Source organism: Orbicella franksi, chromosome 5 (assembly GCF_964199315.1).
Source record: "Orbicella franksi chromosome 5, jaOrbFran1.1, whole genome shotgun sequence".
In the NCBI taxonomy this organism is placed as follows: domain Eukaryota; kingdom Metazoa; phylum Cnidaria; class Anthozoa; order Scleractinia; family Merulinidae; genus Orbicella; species Orbicella franksi.
The window spans coordinates 22,388,186-22,399,900 of NC_138149.1; the positions used below are offsets into that span (position 1 = coordinate 22,388,186).

The window sequence follows — 11,715 nt, forward strand, 5'->3', positions numbered from 1 at the left end:
CGGAGCGTCGTATCAGTTTTAGCGCGGCAACTTAAGTTTGCAAACTCTGAGCGATGACATGAAAAAGCGCTAGTTTAAGTCAGTAATCGTTAAGTACTAATTTATGTACTCTATGAATCACTTAGACGTTTCAGTAAAGATCATTACCAAAATAATCAAACTCGTAGAGATCTATAATTAGTCCTTGAATCTTGGGGAAAACGGTACATTAAGTTGTCGCTTAACTTGGTAACCTTGGGGTAAAATACGACAACTCTTACCATAGCCGGGGCGCGAGTGGAAGAAACTATTATATATAAACTCTTTTCTGATATCAGAAACATTGTCAGGGGCAGATTTAGGTGGAGGGGGATAGAATGGGTGGTTAGCCACCCTACCCCCCCCTTTTTACTAGCAAAACGTAAAGCATTGCGGAAAAAGGTTGTGAATATTATGGCAGAAATAGGGGCAAAGTCTCTGGACAGGTACCTCATTGTATTTTCTTCTTTGTGGTATTGCAGGTGTTCTAGTGAAAACGATTTTCAATTAGGTTCCAATTTTATTTTGGGAACATACCCCATTGATTCTGCAACCAAGGTACCCGCCACCCCGCCCCCCCGCCCCTCTCTTCCTAGAAAAATCCTGGATCCGCCCCTGTCTGTTTTTGGACTGCATCCTCCATCAAAGGTTGAAAGTTATCTGATCTATTTACGGCTAGATTTAGTCTAAAACTGTTCCTAAAATGTCCCTATAATTTTGAGTTTCAAAACAAAGTGATATAACTGAAATAAATTACACCAAACACACTAGTTTGCACATCTACAAGTCCACGTCACGATCACGTGATGACGATGTTGACAATGTTGGTTCCAAGCTGGATCTGAATGAAGGTTGATTCATTGTTCATGTCTGATTAATATTTTAACAACAACTGGAAACAAAATGACGTTTGTTATCAACCTTTAGCCTTTTCGTATGCTCTAAACATCCTTTGCGATTTTGTCTGCCTTTTCTCGTCTTTCTCAGCCTCAACGTTCTTTTTCGCAAAATCGGAAGTGCCCTCGATTCTGTTTACCAAACCCAGGAGTGGAAGAGTCCCTTACTGGAATTTGTTCGCCTCCATTGCGTAGTTCGAAGAAGTACTCCAGCTTATTTAATGCATATTTGATCCCTTTATCCTAAAAGTTCAATTTGTGACAAGCATTCCTTCCTCCTTGAAGACTGGCTTCCGAACGAATTTTTTTTTTTTTTTTTTTTTTGGCAAGACGCACCAAATGGTTGACAAAACTCATCGATCCCCGCATTCGTTTCTATTTCCAGACGGCAACAGGTATCGTCGTCAAATAAAACCCTAGCAGCCTGAGACCTAAAATGCCTGAATGAATACATTAGACTACTGATAAAGGCTACTGATAAAAATACTTACTTTGCAATGATTTTTCAATACGCAGAGCATTTTCCTGTAAAAAGCCTTAGAATTGTCTTCCATGCTTGTAAAGTTTCGTAAATTCTAGAAAAAAAAATTTTTTTAGGAGTACATGGCACCGGACCAGCAACGCGCAAGAAAATTGGCCATTAACCAAGGTAAGAGACAAGCAATTTATTATATTAAAAGAAGACCATTGTGTGGTTATCATTTGTGTATTCATGGTTCGTTGGCACGAAAATTAATAATAAAAGACTGAAGTTCCGCAAACATCATCACTGAAACATTCTGTAGCCGCCAGTAACGAGCTAGTGCACAGTTGTTGGAGAGCTGAGGGCGGGATCTAGCGGACAAAGGCTTAGTTTGCAAGGTTAGTCTGTATCTAAGCTATTGTGTGCATATTCTTTAACCAAATTAGTGCTTTATACGGCGAACGCGGTTAAGCTGCTAATGTGAAACAAAATATGGTTACTATGTTATGCCCGAAGATATGCCGGCATAAATGCCCTGCACTGCAGCAGTAGGTGTTTCAGAAGTTAAGCTTTGATGTCATGGTGTGAATACGCTCACGACACTTTTATTGGCGGGAACTGAAGGGCACAGTCGTTTTAGATTTGACAGGTTTAGTTCATGTACTGGTGTGTTTAGAAAATTGAATCCTCCGGGTTTACCAGTTATAAACATTATGAACTCTTATAAAGAGAGATTTAAATATCTGGGTTTGTTTTAGCTCGTTCAAATTCAGTTTAGTTTAGACGCCGTTGAAACTTTTGTTTTGTCAACGGCAGAGAAATTTTAAGCGCAATTTTACGCAATGACAGAAATATTTGTCAGGCAAGTATAGAAAGGTTTAAATGTCTTGCGTTTTGTTTTGCTGGTGTGCAAAACTACTAAGTGAACAAACCTAGAGAAGCCGATTTAACTGGACATCATACTGTCGAAAGTTCTAACCCTTGTACATCCACCATTCCGTTGTTATGCTCGTCTGGAGTTGCATGTTTTCAATGTTTGAAGCGAACAAATATGTGTTTCGTCCTTATTTAATAAAACCACAGTCAGAAATTTTATTTAAATTTCTCTTAGAAAAATTAGAAACACAAGCCAGCAATGAGCAAAATTCTGCTCTCACATTACCCCTTTAACAGTGGCTCTGCATTTTTGCTGCAAAGTTTCTCGAGTTACGTTTTTATCATGCTGTAAAGCTAGAGATTTACCTCTGATTGTACTGCTCGGGAACGACGAAATATTCTAAGCCGATGCCCACCACCTGTTGAAACAAATTTAGAACCTGTTGCTATTTATTCAGATTGATATATTACGTCGACAAGTGAAATTAATTTTACCCTATCGCCGAAAAAAAATCACTTGGCAGCGCAACCTCCCTCAGAATTACCGGACATCAAGCTGTTCAAACCAAGACACTCCCAGAAATCTGTATGCTTGTCAGTTGCTCGCTCGTTTCTCAGGCGATGGTTTCAATTACAATGTTCTATGGCCGGTACAAGTAAGGTATTATGCCTCGTTCTTTATCAATTTAGAACTTATCACAAACTAGCTCTAGCTGATAACGTTTATCATTATACATTTATACATTTTGTGAGCTGCAGATAATTCTAGATATTTTGCCACCTGACATGACAAACGGAGGCAATCACATTTTCAATTACGAAATACAATATGGAAAATGTAGATAACGTTGGTCAATGTTGAAGGTAAACGTCCACCGGATCAGCAAAGGAAGTGTAAGACTGAGAGATAGTCTAAAGGCGAACATTATTGCAAAAAGCAGGGAGGAAGAATATTGCCCTGCATTTGGGAACTGCCCTAAAAAAAAGTGAGGGAAAGACAAATGTCTTAGCACTGAATAAATCTCCATTCCGTTTTCAGGCTGATTTGGTTTTCTTGACAACTTAATTTGAGTTATGTTATAAATGTATAATAAAACAATTATCGACATCGGGTTTTCGTGATATCTAGAATAATTAAGGTATTTGTTTTGTCAGCCTCAGGATTGTATTCGCTGTGTTCCACATCATGATAACAGTATTCACGATTCAGAAACACACCATTTCGTTTGCAGTTTTTCCCTGATAGTGTGTTATCAAACCTCAGTGTAGTCCTCCAAGAGTCACTTTTGTAAACGAATGTTACCATGTGACCTCTAAGGACCGTAGAACATGTACTTAATGTTGAAAGGCATATGTCCGGCACTATTGAAATAGACCATATTTGTATTCTCGATATTGAATTGGAATTACCTTGCGATGAAAGCTCACGCGGGGGATTATCATTAAAAGGAGATTAATTTCATTTGCATGTGAAAAGGTTCCTTTCACTCCCTTTAAATCTATTTTTTTAATTTTAAAATTTAATTGAGTTAAAATTTAAAAATAGCTAAGCAGTGACGTTTATCGCTGTTCACCATCTGATGAGTTATTTTAACAAAGATCTTTGTCTTTTCTGTTGGATTTGGATCAAAAGCAATTTGTCTGTTCTAAATGAACTTTTCTTAGTCATGAAAGGTACCGCAGAACGACAAGTTCACATCAAAACACAAAGGCGCAATTCTTCTGGCGAGAGGAGATAAAACTAAGAAGGAAGAATGTCTGGGGGGACTCTACAAAGTTGTTTACGGGGAGGCTCCGCCCCAAGGTCCAACACCCAACCCTTTGCATACCATTTTGACAGAAAAGGTGCCCCTCTTGTTTACCTTTAATTGAATAAAGGTACCCCCTTTCACACACTTTCATAAGTGGCCCGTATCATGAATAAATCGCCAAAAAAGGAAGTCTTCTTGTCGTTTTTATATGGTGCCTAATAAATGAAATGATACACTCATAAGATGCGTCTGTTCGAAATATTTTAATTAAGGCCCCTTAAAACTAAGTAAATGACAGATTTCCCCACCCTTTCATATACCTCAACTTGTTTAATCCCTACCCTTTTATATACCTGAAGGCTGAAAGAGGTACTCCTTTCCGGCGAAGCCTCCCCGAATAGGCCAATATAAGTAGCACACCTGTGTGCAAAATATACATAGTGAACCATTACAAGATGTTTCAAGGTTTGTTTCCAAACTTGTACCAAAAATGAACAAAAGAAAAACAGTGAGATAAGTGTCGTGTGGCCAAACGTTTCAACAATTTCACGGATTTAGAGAAATAAACTCATTGATGTTGAGTACGTTCTTAGCAACTGGATAGCCTGTTCTGGGCATTTGATTATTTGGGGACAAAAGTAAGTCGGATTCCTTAGCTTCAGTTATATTTACTTTTTCCACTAGCCGTTGTTCCCACTAATCCCACACTACCACGCTGCTCCCCAGCTGACTAAGTGCCTAAAACAGATAACAACAACAAGCTCAGTTAAAAAAAAAATGGTTTTAAACTATGTTTGTAAGAAAGTAGGAGATTTGTAGCAAATACAAGGACTATTCTGTATGGTTTAAAACCTTTTTGCCAGCTCGTTGTCGGACCAGAAATTGCCAATTTATGTTCGACCAATCCTCGGTACTTTTTCCAGCAGTTTGGTCTAGACCTGAATTTTTTTCTCGACGATAATGCGTGGACACATCTAAATTAACATTATTCATAGCTGTTAGTGGAGGGCGTGGATCGAGTTTAACTGTTGGTTGAGAGTTGGTCACAATTTGAACTGTCATTCGACAAATGACGTGTTTTTTAACACAGGCTAAGATCTGAGATCTGCAAAATTTAATGACAGGTGAGAAATGGGCTGAGATTTTTATTGATAGGTCAGAGCTCGAGAGAACTGATAACTGACGCCACCAGTACTTTACCAAATCCGGTTTCTCTAAACCGGCCACCTCTCTATTAAGTGACCAGTTATGAAAGTCCCGAAATTATTGGCAGTAAAATGTAAATAAAACCACTATTAACCGGCCACCGCTGCCACCTTTTGGTCATCCCGTTGAGGGTTTTCTAACGTCGTCACCCTTAATAAGCAGACACCCAAAATTTATACACGTAGTGTGGCTTCGTTTTGGAAACATGAGGCGATGACAATTAGGAGTCCGAAATGGAAAGTTACGACTGATAAAAACATTCAAACACACGTCTGTTATGATTGTCTTGACGTGATTCCATGTTCACTAAGCAACTAACCCGGCGCAGCCAAGGTAAAACAAAAAATTGTGATGGTGATTTTTAATAAGGGAAATAGTATTTTCGTGACAAGCACATCAAGAAAACAGTGATGGGCTTTATTATACATTGTAGTCACCATCTGTCTGCTCATTGGCTAAAAGCCTACAGTTAATTCTGGGAAACAGCGCAACCTACAGATTAGTCACTAGGCTGCTAGCAGATTAGTAATCTGTAGGTTGCGCGCGCAACGCATGATTTCCAAGAACAATGTCAAGTTCACGTAAGAACATGGCTTGTCGAAAATAAACTGTGTTCGGTGCGATAATGCGTTTGTCGTCATTTTCTTTAAAACAATGTATAATAAAACAATTATGAGATTCGGTTTTTTGATATCCGAAAAAATCAAGGTCGCGGTTAGTGTTATCAGCCGAAGCCTTCGGCTTCGGCTGATAACACTTACCTCGACCTTGTGTGCTCCAGATATCACAAAAAACCTCATCCTATAATTGTTTATTATGTACAGCAGTACTGAATCACAAGCCTTCAAAAATTGTTTTTATTTGAATAAATCGACGTTTCTTTTAAGTCTCAGGCTAATTTCTTACGGGCCCCTTTTAGCGACCAACTCCTGGACCAATCCCTATTAAACGGCTACCTCCCGACCACCTCCCAGTTTCCCGAAGGCAGCTTATGTTAGACATATTCAAAGTCCAGAATATCTGCAAATTTCAAGAGAATATTAAGCGCACGTAGAACTGAATATTTACGATTCTCAAGCAAATATATTGAAGAGAAACTGTCTCTGCTATTTCAATGGAATATTTGTTCTCGTCGCATCTTGGGCTTTGGCATATTATAATCCAGGCCTAGTCAGCCCCTGAAAATCGATATCGGAAATCAATGGACTCAATCGATAACAATCGACAACTCACGAAAAAATTTCTTTATCGATTGCTATCGATTAGCAAAAATCGATAACAATTGATAATTCCTGTCTTCAGGAATATCGATTGTTATCGATTTAAAAAAAAATCGATAATGACCACCCGGACTATTCAAAGATGGCTTTGTTATTGTGTAAAATAAATATGTGTGTAGTGAAGTGAAGAACTGTGACCGAGGTCTTGAAAATGCTGCCCGAGGCCGCAGTAACGGCCCTTTAAAGAAGTCACTGAAAGAGAAACTCTCTGATTTTAAATTAAATGCAATGAGGATGGAACAGCTTGACTGCAGGACTGAACAACTTGAAGAGTTATTTGTGATTTTATTCGAACTTAACTGAATTATTCTTGAAACTATGATTTATGAGCTGTATTCAGTTGTCTAGCAGCAGAGTCAAATGATTTACATATGATATACGCGATATAATTCGACCATTATACTTCCGCCCTACAGTACCAACGTTTGCCTTTTCTGTTTATGCAGTCTTTTCCACTTTGTTTATGTGGGTAGTTAGGAAAATACATAAACGGAACTTTTAATTTCATGTGTTACACGTCCGCGTTGTCTGAAACGACTGTTACCGTCAGAAACGTTTTTTAGCCATCCGAAAGTAACGGCTACCCGAACGTTGCCTGCTAAATCCGAAAGTAATGGGGGCCGTTACTTTCGGAATTCTACGGTACTTCCAGACGATTCGACGGATGTTAAGCATTTTGTGGTAATCAGGAAAAGGGGCTAAAATGTGCCATATTATGTACACTCATTAAACTAACAAATTATGAACACTTTTTCAAAGGTGCAACTCTTTCATGTCAAGATGCGGAAGTGCGAAAATGCTGATCAATGTACCGACAATGGAACAAAGAAACTTCTCAATAAATTTATATGTGATGTCGATCAACACGGAATAAAAAATACCGTTTTCCTGTCCTATCGCGATCCTCGTGGTGTATCAAATTTGATGGAAGTTGCCCATAAAATGGACAATAGGCGCCGGCTGGGCAGAACAATCACGTTCAAGCTACCCCAATGGTATAAAAAAAGTCAGACAGTGTTTGCTCAGCCCAGTTTTGTGTTTACAATGACCTTAATTGATGTTCATAACTGTGTTGCGTGAAAAAAAATTCGAAAAGTCAACCGTTTTTCAAAGGTGCAAAGAAAGTTTAGTCTAGATCATTAGAGTTCATTAGAGTTCCACTGGGTTATCCTAGTAGATCAAAAAGGTTTGGAAATTGATCGACAAAATCAGGCCCTAGTAAAGTCCACACGGGTTCACACAAGTTTTAGACCCCCGGATCGACTTTAAAATAGCGGTGTATTTTAATCAGGATTCCACGAAGTTCGTGTAAAGGTGTCAACAAATAGCGCTTACCTAAATATGCAAATAACCTCAACATCGCAGGCTTGTTGCTACGGGTATCCATGGAATATTTATTCAAGGAACCAGATTGTCCTTTCATTGTTTTCCTTGAATAAGAATTAAATATGCATATGCATGAAGGAACGAGCCAAGTTTGAAGTTTTCTCGCGATCTCTTCCGATTTAACTCTCGTGTAGGTCAAAGGAAAATAATGACTCTGCAAAACGCTCTCAGGGTACGAGACAAAAATATCAAAAATCATTCGAACAAGGCCGGTTCGGCCCACGCTTGTGTCGAACACCGGAACAGCTAAATAAACTGCCGCAACAGGTTATCTAAAATAATCGTTTTATTAGCGTCCTTTCACAGTATTTAGGGAATCGAACGGCATTGAAGTGAAACAGTTTCTATCCTCGATGGACAAGAAACTGGAGTCCGGCGTATTTGGGAACCAATTACATAGACTGGTCTAATCTAGGCTTACATGTAATATAATTCTGTTTTTATTGCAGATTTATGTAATACTTTTATTCTTTCAAGACAAAGGTGACAGGACTTGAAATCACCTGAGTAAACTTTAATTTAGAAACTAAAGGGAAGGTGACGAACTTCAGAGTTGTTGCAAGCTCTCAACGCCACGTACGGTGTAGGTCAACCTATGTAACTCGAGAACAGGATTTTTAAGAGTCAGAACACGATGTGTTGTTTCTGAACTTTGTCCGTCGTCAGGTGGAAATCGCGTCACAAGTTGACTTGCTATGACAGGAAAACCTTAAAATGGGGCATCAGGCACTTCCTAAATACTTGGACGCTTTAAGTCTCTGTTATTGAAGAGAACAGCGATGTTTACATAAACAGTTGGAGTGGTTCTTCTGGACGTTTCCTCTGATCTGCATTGGTGTGCCCGTCGCTAGACTTGAAGTCGGTTTTATCAGTACTAATTCTTGTAGAATCAAAACAAACGTTCATCTTAAGTAGATCTGTCTAAGATGGCTTTTTGCAACCTTCAACTGAGAAGATCATTGATGATACTAGTGTCGTTATCGCTGCTGAGCTCTGCAACGGACCAGCGGCACAAACAACCTGATAGCGACTCTTCGCAGGGCAGCCATGATGTTTTTAATAGGACAGTGGTTTTAAACAGCGCTAGCGAACGGTACTTAGCGATGATATTTCACGATTTCTCGGATAATACCACGGGAAAAATCTCCGCTGCTCGATTTAAAGATTTGCTACGGGATTTGAGTCTTGGAGAGAAGGTTCCAAAGACGAAACCATCGTCATTACAGGAACAAGAATCTTCCGACAGTCATCACCGAAATTCAAGGAGTTACGATGAACAAGAGGGTGCATTTGGTGAATTTGCTCGTGGAATTTCAGGACAGCGGAGCAGACAAAAGCGCAGAAGCACGAAACAGTCCAAACGAGAGACGAAATCACAACTTAATTCCCATGGCAGTCCCGCTAGGTCTCGAGACAGGAAGCGACGAAACATGGAAGATCTTGACGAGCGCAATTTGGTGAGTTACTAAAACGAGCATAGTTCTTTCGCGTTGTTAGTGTAATACCCGAGGAATTATATAATGGTGCAATTGATTTTTGTTTATGTTTGGGAAAGTGAGCTCAAAAATCGATAATCTGTTTACCTTGGTTCGGGCTGCGTTATAAGAACAAAGATAGGAGTAGTAAGGTATATGCAAATATTTGTATGTAACTCCCTTAATTCTCTTCATGCAGACAGCATGTTTCTTTTTTTGAGCTGAGTCGAGGTTAAGTAAAGGTTATCGCTCTGTTTTCGTTTCCGGCAACGATTTCCAGTTGTTTCCATTAAAACTTGAGATTTTATCTACAGGTGGACGGCTGTCCGTTTGTTTGAGTGGTGTGCTGTTAAAACCTCCGGACGGCTCTGCTTAGTCTGCTAATGAAGATTTATTTGTATTCAGAAGAAGTTACAACGAAATGGTGATTGAGCCATGTAGTGTTCTTTAGCTTCTTGAGTTTAATACGTCTCTTGTAAGATCACATTCGACCAAAGAAGGAATTAAGGAAGAATAAAACAGGAAATTTGTCAGCAGGCGCCGGCGGTCCCTCGGCTCCTCACCTCGGGTATTGCTCCTTCTCTTCACCGAGTTAGCCGGCTTCACCCCTCCCAAACTTACCGAGAATGGCGACGCTGTCTTAAAATGGTGGGTGGGATTTCAAGCATCTGCTAATCAGCTCATCGTGGTCTTTAGTGGTCTAAAAGCTCCTCACAAGGCCAAACAAGTTGTCTACCTCAGTTTTTCTCTCGACTGCCGTCACTCTTCAAATAATCTCGCGAAATAGTCACGTCTCCAAAAGACGAGAAAAACACTAGACATTACTCCATGACAATTTCGGCTTTGCTTTTTATTGAACCATCGTGTTTAAACTGCTGTTCATTGAAGTTCATTTAGTGTAGTTTTCATGCGAAAACTGAAGTGTAATGATATAAGAACATCGATTGGAAAATAATTCTCTCAGTATTTTCTATTTGAATCATGTCGGTGACAACCTTGAAACGGTTAGAGCTATCGGCCTTGTCACGGGATCATAAATAGTACCACGTGAATATATGTACTGAAAAAATGCTTTCATTTGAAAAGTCAGTTGAGCTCCGGGGGTTAATCCACTTAAAAATGTCATATTATTATTCGAAAAAATTTATTTCATGACATTCGTCTGAACAAAAGCCAAATTCGTTACTGCGTATTTCCCTTTAGGTATATAAGTACATTAAGTATCCAATTCTTCATGGCTTTTTTAGACATTTTCTCTGCTTCACCTTGGTAAAAACTGTCCTTGTATTAATCATGCCACGTACGGCATATTTAAAATGATAAAGTTTTACGTTTTCATGACTTAAATGGAATTATACTGAACAAAGTGGCTCTAACCAACTCCAGTGTGTCGGTGGATAAAACCTTAGTGTGTGTCCCGAATCAAATGAGCTATTCAAAAAAGTACATTTTCTTCCGTATAGACGTATTCTCTAGCTCTTACGTCTTTGGATGAAACTTATATTGCTTTGCCATTCTAATCACATAATTTTTCACTTTGGAATACTTGTGTGTCAATATGTAGATTCGTTGGTATGGAGGTTACGCAGTCATGCTAAGAAATGAATACTTTTAAAGGACTTTGGGAGTTGTCACTCGACAGCATCTCCGTTTTTAATTACTTCAATTCATTCTGGAAATTTTTTTAAAGTAAAATTCCGTTGTTTTTTTTTTTTTTGTTTTTTTTTTCAGTACATTTGTTGTAATAAACTATACCAGGACCGTTTATGTCTGATCAATAAACGAGATGTCCCCTCCTCCTCTCAGCATCTTTTTACTTGTACTAAGTTAGAAATTATTTTGTTTTCGTTTCACCGTAGAGTGACAAAAAAAAAACTGTGAGTGTTTCATTACTTTCCATGTGATATTGTTTGTTTCCAATGTTTAGCAAGATTTCATCATTTTCGATCGCTTTTCAACTTAAGAACAAAAGATTAATTGTCGTATCTGTGATAATAAAAATTTTGTTTTACTGAGTACCAAAGGACGTTTTTTTTTTTTCAGGAAATGCCTGCATTGCTCTTTTGACCCTTGAAAAAAATGATAGCATGACTCGTTATAAAATATCGTGCTTGATACTTGAGTTGGGGTGAAAGATTTAACACATGACAGACCATCTTAGTCATGTACGCAACTTAGGCAGTTACAAACAGAAAGCCTTTAAAAACGGTCTACATTTATGCATAGACTACCTGTGAAGAGCTATTTTCCTTTTGCAATTTTAACGTTCCTAATATGACCTTACGTACTTACGCGAATTGCGTTTTTTATTTGTTTGTTTACTGACGTTTACATCTAAGAAAAGAACGTCCCCACGTGATGTCG

At 38.7% G+C, this 11,715-nt stretch overlaps 1 protein-coding gene across 3 annotated transcripts in view; it reads left to right on the forward strand.

Annotated features, from left to right (window-relative positions):
• The first annotated feature begins 1,751 nt into the window (after positions 1-1,751).
• LOC145486839 (metal cation symporter ZIP8-like) overlaps positions 1,752-11,715 on the forward strand; it is a 23,394-nt gene continuing 13,430 nt past the window's right edge. The window contains exons 1-2 of one of the 3 annotated variants that reach the window (XM_081465554.1): positions 1,752-1,775; positions 8,326-9,333. In XM_081465554.1, the coding sequence (XP_081321680.1) occupies positions 8,803-9,333 (531 nt within the window). In that variant the 5' untranslated portion in view covers positions 1,752-1,775; positions 8,326-8,802. Of the gene's footprint in view, positions 1,776-8,006; positions 9,334-11,715 lie in introns of those variants that run through there. The other 2 variants (XM_081465553.1, XM_081465552.1) reach the window with 2 other exon arrangements.